The sequence below is a fragment of the Oncorhynchus nerka genome, linkage group LG18, assembly GCF_034236695.1.
Source record: "Oncorhynchus nerka isolate Pitt River linkage group LG18, Oner_Uvic_2.0, whole genome shotgun sequence".
NCBI classification, from domain to species: Eukaryota; Metazoa; Chordata; class Actinopteri; order Salmoniformes; family Salmonidae; genus Oncorhynchus; species Oncorhynchus nerka.
In genome coordinates this window covers 21,332,468-21,346,461 of record NC_088413.1, presented here as the reverse complement: position 1 = coordinate 21,346,461, position 13,994 = coordinate 21,332,468, and the positions used below count along the sequence as shown (strand labels likewise).

General features: G+C 45.8%; 1 protein-coding gene across 3 annotated transcripts in view; it reads left to right on the top strand.

Moving 5' to 3' along the window:
• The window catches only part of micu3a (mitochondrial calcium uptake family, member 3a), a 47,278-nt gene that overhangs the window by 29,894 nt on the left and 3,390 nt on the right, over positions 1-13,994 (top strand). For 2 of the 3 annotated variants that reach the window (XM_065003744.1, XM_065003743.1), the window contains 2 exons: positions 5,593-5,687; positions 9,624-9,795. In XM_065003744.1, the coding sequence (XP_064859816.1) occupies positions 5,593-5,687; positions 9,624-9,795 (267 nt within the window). Of the gene's footprint in view, positions 1-822; positions 919-5,592; positions 5,688-9,623; positions 9,796-13,994 lie in introns of all 3 variants that reach the window. The other variant, XM_065003742.1, reaches the window with a different exon arrangement.

The following is a 13,994-nucleotide window of genomic DNA, read 5'->3' as shown; positions in this document are numbered from 1 at the left end:
CACTGTATTCCCCTATAGAGAGAGACAAGACAGGTGGCCAATCACTGTATTCCCCTATAGAGAGAGACAAGGCAGGTGGGCCAATCACTGTGTTCCCCTATAGAGAGAGACAAGACAGGTGGCCAATCACTGCATTCCCCTATAGACAGAGACAAGACAGGTGGCCAATCACTGCATTCCCCTATAGAGAGAGACAAGACAGGTGGGCCAATCACTGTGTTCCCCTATAGAGAGAGACAAGACAGGTGGCCAATCACTGTATTGGATGTGTGCTATAGATGAGGTTTCAACACTCTTCTGTTGGTTGTGCTTCAGTCTGTACACACATTGTGAGTGGTTTATACTTAACGACTTTAGTTGAGTGATTTCAAAGTTATAGTCATGTCGGTTGACTGGAGCGAAGGAAAACGGAATGGAGTCAAATGATGTCTTGTTAAATGTCTGACTCATCTGAGGGAAGTGGGAGGTAGGAGAGTCGTAAAACATTCCCCCTGTCTAGAAATCCAGTGTTGGATTGTGTCATTGCATCAAATCTCTTTGATACGATGACAAATCATTCTACTATAATAGCGATAACACTGTGAGGCTGGTCATTATTTAAATGTTACTGTGATCCGTCTTCTATACGATTAGCATATCACTAAGCCAATTCCTCCCATTTTGTGATGAAATTTTTCATTTGGCCTTTGATTGATTGTCAATTTCAAACGAGATGGAGAGAAATGATCATGGTCGTTCCTTCATTTCATCCTCTCTTCCCTCCTTTAGTTGTCCTCTGTTTTTCTTGTACGATGTTTGTGCTTCTGGTAAAAACTCCTGCAGGTGGTTAAAAAAGACAGTCGTCAGTTTGTGGCCCGGAGCTATTGGGACGTTCTGAGGCGCGGCGCCAGTCAAGCCCTGTTCTCAGACCTGGCAGAGGTACACCTGTCCTCTGTCCACCCTTCCTCCCTCGTTTCTTTCTTCTTTTCCGCCATCTATCCCTCCATCCCTCTGTCATTCGCAGCATAGATCCATTTAGCAGTTCTCAGACCTGGCAGAGGTATACTGGTCCTCTGTCCATTTAGTCAATTTGTGTCTCTCATACCCGACCATCCCTCTCTTGGTTTCTAGTGGTTCTTTTAGTCACTTGATCCCATCCCTCCTTTGACTGGAAAAGGTAAAAACTCTTCCCTTGGCTTTGACCCATCCATCCATAGCCATAGGACAGCTCTGTCACTGTGTAGTCTATTGTTCTTTCTGTATTAGATTCTTAGATTCAGATGCTGTGTTTTTGTTTTATGGTTATAAAACCTATTTGTTTCTCTTGTGTTTCATGCTTATCGATGTTACCTTCCGCCACCTCTCTGTGTTGGGTCCTGGTGGTTGTTGTTGTCCCCTGCATGTCAGCCCCCGTTTGTCAAGAAAATACCGTTAGAAAACGTTCTTAGCATAAAATACAGTGACGACCTGCTGAGCTACAAAGTGTTATACCAAAACAACATCATCATTCTAGCACCGCACACATACTGCACTACCACTACACACACACACACACACACACACACACTTTAGATCATTGCTGTCCGTCTACAATTGAGCACGGCTGACTTGGCAGTCCAGTGTTTCTCAGCCTGACGACTTGTTTGGCAGCCTATTTGTTGGCTAATAGGTGGCTAGCAGCGGAAGCAGAGGAGAGACAATAACACTGGGAGACTGCAGGAGATCATGGAGATGACCTGTATTTACATAGACTGAACCCTTTCATCTAGAGGCTATCAAAGAGAGAGGGGAGAGAGAGAGAGAGAGAGAGAGAGAGAGAGAGAGGAGGGATGTGTGTTTAACTCCTATTCAGGTTCTCTATCATGATGAGTCTCCCATTAGGCCCCCTGTGTTTGTCTGTGTCAGAAAGGACTGTCTGGCTGGCTGACTCTTCAGCCCTCCAATAACAGGTCTAATGTGTTATTCAGGAGAGGGAGGGAGGGAGGGAGGGAGGGAGAGGGAGGGAGGGAGGGAGGGAGGGAGGAGGGAGGAGGGAGGGAGGGAGGGAGGAGAGAGGGAGGGAGGGAGGGAGGAGAGAGAGAGGGAGAGAGAGAGAGAGAGAGAGAGAGAGAGAGAGAGACATTTAGGGGTTGACATCAGTAATCACTGTTTTTCACCTCTGTTCTGAGATCAAAGGCCACAGCGGGGACACACACACACACAAACACACACACAAACCAGGTGCTGACTCGCACGCCTGGTGGGCGTGATAACCATTATGTCGTCGATAGCGATGAGCTCACATACTCGCGCTCCCCAGCTTCCAGGAACCGAGAGGCGTCAGGTCGTGATCTCACTCTTCCAGGAGAGAGAGAGGGAGAGAAAGAAAGAGAGGGAAAGAGAGAGAGATGGGTGGTAGAAAGGAGAGGAAGTAAACACGTGTATTGTCTAGTCTGGGCGCAAAGAGAATGTGTCATATAGGGGCTTGCCTTTTGAAGAAGAAGCTAGTCATTTCACCATATATATTTTACAAGTTTAGTCCTTTTGCAAAAATAAACACATCCTCAAACCAGAGATGCCGTGAGATATAAGAAGTTGTATGTTTTATAGGGAAGCCACTTGAAGGAGATAGTCCATTTAAGTATGACAGAGTGATACTTAATTTCTATGTAAAGCTATACAAAACAAAAATATAAACACATGCAAAGTGTTGGGCCAATGTTTCATGAGCTGAAATAAAATATCCCAGAAATGTTCCATACTCACAAAAAGCTTTGTTCTCTTAAATGTGCACAAATTTGTTCATCCCTGTTAGTGAGCATTTCTCTTTTGCCAAGATAATCCATCCACCTGACAGGTGTGGCATATCAAGAAGCTGATTAAACAGCATGGTCATTACAAAGGTGCACCTTGTGCTGGGGACAACAAAAGGCCACTTTGAATTGTGCAGTTTTGTCACATAACACAATGCTACAGATGTCTCAAGTTTTGAGGGAGCATGCAATTGACGTGCTGACTGCAGGAATGTCCACCAGAGCTGTTGCCAGATAATTTCATGTTAATTTCTCTACCATAAGCCACCTCCGACGTCATTTTAGAGAATTTGGCATGACATCCAACAGGCCTCACAACCCCAGACCAGGTGTAACCACACCAGCCCAGAACCTCCACAACCCCAGACCAGGTGTAACCACACCAGCCCAGAACCTCCACAACCCCAGACCAGGTGTAACCACACCAGCCCAGAACCTCCACAACCCCAGACCAGGTGTAACCACACCAGCCCAGAACCTCCACAACCCCAGACCAGGTGTAACCACACCAGCCCAGAACCTCCACAACCCCAGACCAGGTGTAACCACACCAGCCCAGAACCTCCACAACCCCAGACCAGGTGTAACCACACCAGCCCAGAACCTCCACAACCCCAGACCAGGTGTAACCACACCAGCCCAGAACCTCCACAACCCCAGACCAGGTGTAACCACACCAGCCCAGAACCTCCACATCAGGCTTCTTCACCTGAGGGATCATCTGAGACCAGCCACCCAGACAGCTGATGAAACTGAGACGCATTTCTGTCTGTAATAAAGCCCTTTTGTGGGGAAAAACCCATCCTTATTGGCTGGGCCTGGCTCACGAGTGGGTGGGCCTATGCCCTCCCAGGCCACCCCATGGCTGCGCCCCTGCCCAGTCATGTGAAATCCATAGATCAGGGCCTAATAGATTTATTTCAATTTCATGATATCCTTATATAAAATGTGTCTAAGTAAAATCTGAAATTGTATGTTGCGTTTATATTTTTGTTCGGTATATAATTAGTATAAGAATCTAAAAGTTACACAACTGAAACAGACTGATAAGTGTTAGTTAGTTTTTACAGTGACGTAATGCTACTAAACATGATTTTCTTTGAGAGACACTGACTCGTCCCTATACAGCATGTGAAATAGACCTATCCTTACATGATTTCCCCATTATCTTTTAGTTGCATTGTTTTTAAATTCCATCCCTGGGGAGTACATTTTAATTCTACACAGTATGATGTTTCCAAACAACATCTGGCTTTGGCCGTGAAAAGTTCCTTCATTTGGGCCGTCAAGCGGAACGACGACAATGTCTCTTCTTTCAATTCTGTTCTTTTTTCCTTTGAATAATTTTTCCCGTTCCCTGGTGGATTAGGACTTTAGACTAAAGGTATTGGACATTTGCCAGCCTGGTCTCAGATCAGTTTTATGTTGTCTTGTCACAGTTGACTCAACCTTGGCGAGACAGCACGGACTGACCTGGGACCAGTTTAATTAGCCGTATAGCATCGTGAAGCTACTGCTGAATCTGAACATGGCTGAATGCAGTCTCCTCCTATGGAGAAGGATATGATGAGAGTTTGCCAATGCCAGTTACACTCTGCCTTCAGCATGACGCCGGATTGGTTGGATTGGGGGAAGGGTGGGGCATGGCGGGGAGAGGGACCAAACCTATTGGCCCATTTGGTTTTTATTACAATCATCGATCGATATCGCCCTCTATGGGCCCTTGGAAGCTCAGACAGGGTTCCTCGGGATTTGGCCTGTATCCGTTATTATGTGATAAAGCCCAGTCATATAAACACCTTTTTCTGAATTATCCCCTCCTACACACACACACGCCGATACACCCCCCTTCCCCCCTTTCTGGAATTTTCCGACTCCCCGGGATTAAGGTGGTGTTAAACAGCGGATTACAAAACCGCGGTAAATACATAAACATCCCAAATACACCCTAATTGGTTTCAAATATCCCAGATCCCTTACAAAGCCCACGCAGAAGAGAGGGGAGGGATATTTTGTACACAGAGAGAGTGGTTTAGAGGGCAGAAAGAAAGAAAACATGAAAGAATTCATAATTACTTCAAAGACACCTGATTATGTTACAGTCTTTTAGAAAAAGGTGGAATCTTGCTCACATTCTTGTACACATTTCTGTTGCGGTGGGTTTTCTGTTCTGCTGTGGTTTTCTATGTGTGGTGTTTGGGGGTTTGAACAGAAATGCATGGGATGTGGTGGCATATGTGCCTGTCTCAGCTAAAATGACAGTGTGTCGTCTGTCTCCTCCGCTCTCTCTCTTTCTCCTCCTTCTCTCTGTGTGTCTAAAGGCATGTCTTTGTGTGTGTCTGTCTGTCCGTCTGTCTATAGCCTTACCTGTCTGTGTGCTGTCCTGTCCTGTCTGTCTGTCTGTCACACTGCTGGCTGCAACACTACCATTTATCAGTCTGGGCTGCACAGGAATATCCGATCTACACACCATCCGATAGCCCTAATCCAATATGTCTACTAACAGCTATAACACACGGATGGTTTGGTTTGGAGATCAGTCGATCTGTGCAGGTGCTGCTCAGACTCAAGCCTTGTTGTGAACACTTGGTGAAGCTGATTGATTAATTGACTTGACTGACTGTTGTTGCCCCGTTGATGCACCTCACATGTGACTGGCTGGTTGTTCGGTACGATGGCTGCCATCTTGGATTCATGACTCCACCCACACGGACCGGTCCCCACTCCTCATTCAATCAGAGAGTGTGTTGTATGTCAGTCACTGCATTGTTTTTCTTTTCTCCCCGTCCCCTCTGCCCCTGTCTGGCCAATGGGATGTCAGCGTGCGGAGGAGGGTATGATGATTGACACCACACTGCTGGTGCACTTCTTTGGGAAGAAGGGGAAGGCGGAGCTGACTTTTGACGACTTCTACAGGTATCGCCATGCCGATTAAGTGATTTGTCCTAATAGAGCCCTATAAAATGATGGTCTGTGGAACATAGTTAATCTACTCTGTCGCTTGTTTCAGTTTTACTGCTCTCTCATACTCAGATATAGTATTCAGTTACTCTCACACACGTACTGCACTACCATAGGTACGTACTGCACTACCATAGACACATACTGCGATACCATAGACACATACTGCACTACCATAGACACATACTGTACTACCATAGACACGTACTGCACTACCATAGACACGTACTGCACTACCATAGACTCATACTGCACTACCATAGACACATACTGTACTACCATAGACATGTACTGCACTACCATAGACACATACTGCACTACCATAGACACATACTGCACTACCATAGACACATACTGCACTACCATAGACACATACTGCGATACCATAGGTACGTACTGCACTACATAGGTACGTACTGCACTACCATAGACACATACTGCACTACCATAGACACATACTGCACTACCATAGACGTACTGCACTACCATAGGTACTGCACTACCATAGACACGTACTGCACTACCATAGACACATACTGCACTACCATAGACACATACTGCACTACCATAGACACGTACTGCACTACCATAGACACATACTGCACTACCATAGACACGTACTGCACTACCATAGACACATACGTACATAGACACATACTGCACTACCATAGACACGTACCACTACCATACTGCACTACCATAGACACATACTGCACTACCATAGACACACGTACTGCACTACCATAGACACATACTGACACTACCATAGACACATACTGCACTGCCACTACCACTACCAGACACATACTGCACTACCATAGACACATACTGCACTGCACTACCATAGACACATACTGCACTACCATAGACACATACTGCACTACCATAGACACATACTGCACTACCATAGACACATACTGCACTACCATAGACACATACTACCATAGACACGTACTGCACTACCATAGACACATACTGCACTACCATAGACACCATAGACACATACTGCACTACCATAGACACATACTGCACTACCATAGACACATACTGCACTACCATAGACACATACTGCACTACCATAGACACGTGCACTACCATAGACACATACTGCACTACCATAGACACATACTGCACTACCATAGACACGTACTGCACTACCATAGACACATACTGCACTACCATAGACACGTACTGCGATACCATAGACACATACTGCACTACCATAGACACATACTGCACTACCATAGACACATACTGCACTACCATAGACACATACTGCACTACCATAGACACATACTGCACACACATACTGCACTACCATAGACACATACTGCACTACCATAGACACATACTGCACTACCATAGACCATAGCACATACTGCACTACCATAGACACATACTGCACTACCATAGACACATACTGCACTACCATAGACACATACTGCACTACCATAGACACATACTGCACTACCATAGACACATACTGCACTACCATAGACACATACTGCACTACCATAGCACTGCACCCATAGACACATACTGCACTACCATAGACACATACTGCACTACCATAGACACATACTACTGACACTACCATAGACACATACTGCACTACTGCACTACCATAGACACATACTGCACTACCATAGACACATACTGCACTACCATAGACACATACTGCACTACCATAGACACATACTGCACTACCATAGACACATACTGCACTACCATAGACACATACTGCACTACCATAGACACATACTGCACTACCATAGACACATACTGCACTACCATAGACACATACTGCACTACCATAGACACATACTGCACTACCATAGACACGTACTGCACTACCATAGACACATACTGCACTACCATAGACACATACTGCACTACCATAGACAGACACATACTGCACTACTGCACTACCATAGACACATACTGCACTACCATAGACACATACTGCACTACCATAGACACGTACTGCACTACCATAGACACATACTACCATAGACACATACTGCACTACCATAGACACATACTGCACTACCATAGACACATACTGCACTACCATAGACACATACTGCACTACCATAGACACGCACTGCGATACCATAGACACATACTGCACTACCATAGACACATACTGCGATACCATAGACACATACTGCACTACCATAGACACATACTGCACTACCATAGACACATACTGCACTACCATAGACACATACTGCACTACCATAGACACATACTGCACTACCATAGACACATACTGCACTACCATAGACACATAGACACATACTGCACTACCATAGACACATACTGCACTACCATAGACACATACTGCACTACCATAGACACATACTGCACTACCATAGACACATACTGACACATACTGCACTACCATAGACACATACTGCACCATAGACACATACTGCACTACCATAGACACGTACTGCACTACCATAGACACATACTGCACTACCATAGACACATACTGCACTACCATAGACACGTACTGCACTACCATAGACACATACTGCACTACCATAGACACATACTGCACTACCATAGACACATACTGCACTACCATAGACACATACTGCACTACCATAGACACATACTGCACTACCATAGACACATACTGCACTACCATAGACACATACTGACACACATACTGCACACATACTGCACTAGACACTGTACTGCATACTGCACTACCATAGACACATACTGCACTACCATAGACACATACTGCTGCACTACTACCATAGACACATACTGCACTACCATAGACACACTACTGCACTACCACCATAGACACATACTGCACTACCATAGACACACTACTGCACTACCATAGACACATACTGCACTACCATAGACACATACTGCACTACCATAGACACTACCTACCATAGACACATACTGCACTACCATAGACACTGCACTACTGCACTACCATAGACACATACTGCACTACCATAGACACATACTGCACTACCATAGACACGTACTGCACTACCATAGACACATACTGCACTACCATAGACACATACTGCACTACCATAGACACATACTGCACTACCATAGACACATACTGCACTACCAAAGACACATACTGCACTACCATAGACACGCACTGCGATACCATAGACACATACTGCACTACCATAGACACATACACTACCATAGACACTACCATAGACACATACTGCACTACCATAGACACATACTGACACTACCATAGACACATACTGCACTACCATAGACACATACTGACTACATACTGCACTACCATAGACACGTACTGCACTACCATAGACACATACTGCACTACCATAGACACATACTGCACTACCATAGACACATACTGTACTAGACACATACTGCACTACCATAGACACATACTGCACTACCATAGACACATACTGCACTACCATAGACACATACTGCACTACCATAGACACGTACTGCGATACCATAGACACATACTGCACTACCATAGACACATACTGCGATACCATAGACACATACTGCACTACCATAGACACATACTGCACTACCATAGACACATACTGCCATAGACACATACTGCATAGACACATACCATAGACACATACTGCACTACCATAGACACGCACTGCGATACCATAGACACATACTGCACTACCATAGACACATACTGCGATACCATAGACACATACTGCACTACCATAGACACATACTGTACTACCATAGACACATATTGCACTATCATAGACACATACTGCACTACCATAGACACATACTGCACTACCATAGACACATACTGCACTACCATAGACACATACTGCACTACCATAGACATGTACCTTCTCTCTGTCTCTTGGTCCTCTCTCTCTCCCCCAGGTTCATGGATAACCTCCAGACAGAGGTTTTGGAGATAGAGTTCCTGACCTACTCTAAAGGCATGACCACCATCAGTGAGGAGGACTTTGCCCGCATCCTGCTGCGTTACACCAACGTAGAGAACATCAGCAGTTACCTGGACAACGTCCGCCAGAGCATCCCTGACGAGAAGGTAGAGGAACACACACACATGAGAAAGTAGAGGAATAATCACACATGAGAAGGTAGAGGAACACACACACATGAGAAGGTAGAGGAACACACACACATGAGAAGGTAGAGGAACACACACACATGAGAAGGTAGAGGAACACACACACATGAGAAGGTAGAGGAACACACACATGAGAAGGTAGAGGAACACACACACATGAGAAGGTAGAGGAACACACACACATGAGAAGGTAGAGGGACACACACACACACATGAGAAGGTAGAGGAACACACACACATGAGAAGGTAGACTACATCTAGAACCTTGAACCATAGCATGACACGACTGTGGTCAAGCACTCTATCCTCTACTTTCCCCTCCCTCCCCCCTCCCTCCCTCCCTCCCTCCCTCCTCTCTCTCTCTCTCTCTCTCTCCTCTCTCCCTCTCTCTCTCCTCTCTCCCTCTTCTACTTCCACATTTCACAAAGTGTCTCAGTAGGAATGTTGAACTACGATCAGTATAGCCTTTTAGCTCATAATGAATGAGGTTATAGGGCCAGGTGGGGTCCTGATCCTAGATCAGAACTTCTACTCTGAGATTCTTTGAGGAAACAGGCCCTGTACTGGTCTGTCTCTCTCTTTCTTCCACAACCCACACTTTCTGTTCACCTCCCTTTACTCTCTCACCCCTTTAACCTCCTCCATGTCTCTCCCATCACCCCACTCCCCCTCTTAGCCCTTCCTGCCCCACCTGACCCCCTGACCCCTATTCCCCCCTCCTACCCTCTATATTTGTGTTCCCACCTTGTCATGGTCCTCCGGGCACTGTGTCTTCTTCTCTCTACACCTGAACGCACCACTGGCCCATCAGTTAGATCAACTAGAGATAGTGAATCCGTTACATCTGACACTTACACCTGACAGCCAGTTGTAAGGACCAGTGTAATCTGACGGGCCAACACCTGAAGGCCAGTTGTAAGGACCAGTGTAATCTGACGGGCCAACACCTGAAGGCCAGTTGTAAGGACCAGTGTAATCTGACGGGCCAACACCTGAAGGCCAGTTGTAAGGACCAGTGTAATGTGACGGGCCAACACCTGAAGGCCAGTTGTAAGGACCAGTGTAATCTGACGGGCCAACACCTGAAGGCCAGTTGTAATCTGACGGGCCAACACCTGAAGGCCAGTTGTAAGGACCAGTGTAATCTGACGGGCCAACACCTGAAGGCCAGTTGTAATCTGACGGGCCAACACCTGAAGGCCAGTTGTAATCTGACGGGCCAACACCTGAAGGCCAGTTGTAAGGACCAGTGTAATCTGACGGGCCAACACCTGAAGGCCAGTTGTAATCTGACGGGCCAACACCTGAAGGCCAGTTGTAAGGACCAGTGTAATCTGACGGGCCAACACCTGAAGGCCAGTTGTAAGGACCAGTGTAATCTGACGGGCCAACACCTGAAGGCCAGTTGTAAGGACCAGTGTAATCTGACGGGCCAACACCTGAAGGCCAGTTGTAATCTGACGGGCCAACACCTGAAGGCCAGTTGTAAGGACCAGTGTAATCTGACGGGCCAACACCTGAAGGCCAGTTGTAAGGACCAGTGTAATCTGACGGGCCAACACCTGAAGGCCAGTTGTAATCTGACGGGCCAACACCTGAAGGCCAGTTGTAATCTGACGGGCCAACACCTGAAGGCCAGTTGTAAGGACCAGTGTAATCTGACGGGCCAGCTCTGACTCACTCACTGACTGACTGACTGGCTCTCAATGGCACTGACCCCATTGCCCTACTCCTATGTGTGATAACTGTTGATTGATCGACAAGCCAGTGTGTTGTGCTCTGTGTCGTATACAAAGTCTTTGAGTTATCTGGCTCTCGCTAGCTAACGCTTTGTTGTGTTCATGTAGAGTTGGAGTTGGATCCAGTGTAAAGTGACGTTTTTAAGTAAAGTGTGTGTACCGGCACTTTCTGCTCCTACATTTTTTTTTCTGATCGATTATTATTATATTATGCAACACTTTCCGTCCCTTAATGGCAAATCAATGTGTGTAATGTACAATAGAGCCTTGATCTGCATGAACAGCACGTTGTGAATCTATCGGTTTGGATACGCATCAACACACCCCACAGCCAAGACGGATTTTCTGCCTACACTGCACTTTGCTTCGAAAACTTCCCAAGTTATTTAACCGTAGGCTGCATGAAGATGGAAAATGAAGTTCTGCAGTGTTTTTGCTCTGTTTTGTCCTCGTGTTCATGCAACATTCTTCTTGTGTTTTATCTGTCCACGCTCTGGAAGAGACAACAGGTTTGTCCCTATTCCCTAATGATGAGACGAATCATCTTCTTAGCACGTCCTGTCTGCTCTGCCTCACTGTTGCCTTGAGTCATTTTGAACGGACCCCTGGTTCTTCACCCACGCCCGATCAAATCAAATCAAATGGTATTTAAGCAGGTGTAGACCTTACCGTGAAATGCTTACTTACCAACAATACCGTTTTGAGAAAATAGATTTAAGAACATTTTGACTAAATAATTATTCAACTAAAGCAACAACAAAAAAGAACACAATAAAAATGATAATAAAATGAGGCCATATACAGGAGGTACCGGTACAGAGTCAATGTGCCAGGGTACAGGTTAGTCCAGGTCATTTGTACATATAGGTAGGGTTAAAGTGACTATGCATAGATGATTAACAGCGAGTAGCAGCAGTGTAGAAACAAAGTCCGGTGTGTATTTGATTAATTGTTCAGCAGTCTTATGGCTTAGAGGTAAAGCTGATACATACCTAAACACGATGTTAAAAGATGTACAAGTCAGCTCAGTCAATTAGCCCACTCAAGATGAGTTTCTCATACTGTTGGTGGGCCGTACAGTTTTAACTGAAGCAATTAGTGGACCTGCATCTTATAGGTCTACTTCCAATGCAGGTGTTGCCCTGAATACGCCTCGTTAGGTAACCCACTCAGTTCAACAAGTCCACTGTCAGCCAGGCATTCTGCCGTACTCATCCATTCATCAGAAGTCTCAGTAAGAAATGTAGACGCCCGTTGCTTTGCGGTGTCGTACATGTAGACATCCATTAGTTAGTGGTGGTCGTTCCATTGAGCTAGCAGGCTGGAGCCCAAGGTTCCACAGGAGGTGAAGGCATGCTCCAGTGACCACCAATAGTCTTTTCTAGATTACTCTATGGCCCAGTCTGTCTGTAGGTATCACTGGGGTGGCTGGCTCCTGTCTGTTTGTATGGAGGCTATCGGGTTCACAGGGCATCAAAGGAGGACCAGGCAGGTAAGGGCCACTCGCCCGGAATGGATTTGTTGACCGCGCAGACAGATACACACTGGCACACACACTCTGTTTGTCTAAGGCATTTTCCACATCGTTACATATCTCCCACTTTAAGTTCCAACAGGTCCTAGTTAGTCAGACGATTAAACACTTCCCTGTCTGTCCACACATACTGTGCTGATTTAGAGAGCATTGTTCGCTACTGGTCTGTGTTTGCTAGCCTCAGCAGCAGGCTAACTGTGTTAGCTAACTGGTTTTGTGAAGATTACTTGTGGAGGTTGAACCATAGCAGCAGGCTACCTGTGTTAGCAAACTGGTTTTGTGAAGGAGATTACTTGTGGAGGTTGAACATTAGCAGCAGGCTACCTGTGTTAGCAAACTGATTTTGTGAAGGAGATTACTTGGGGAGGTTGAACCTTAGCAGCAGGCTACCTGTGTTAGCTAACTGTTTTTTTAAAGGAGATTACTTGGGGAGGTTTAACCTTAGCAGCAGGCTACCTGTGTTCGCTAACTGGTTTTGTGAAGGAAATTACTTGTGGAGGTTTAACCTTAGCAGCAGGCTACCTGTGTTAGCAAACTGATTTTGTGGCTTACCTTGAACCTTAGCAGTACCTGTGTTCAAACTGGTTTTGTAAAGGAGATTACTTGTGGAGGTTTAACCTTAGCAGCAGGCTACCTGTGTTAGCAAACTGATTTTGTGAAGGACCCTGGTTTGTTAGCTAACTGGTTTTGTAAAGGAGATTACTTGGGGAGGTTGAACCTTAGCAGCAGGCTACCTGTGTTCGCTAACTGGTTTTGTGAAGGAAATTACTTGTGGAGGTTTAACCTCAGCCAAGGGTGTTTAAAATGAGGAAACTTGGTGAAAAGGAAGAAGGAAGTTCCACAGGTCGGGCTTGTAGAGAACCCCCACCAGGATGTTTCCATAG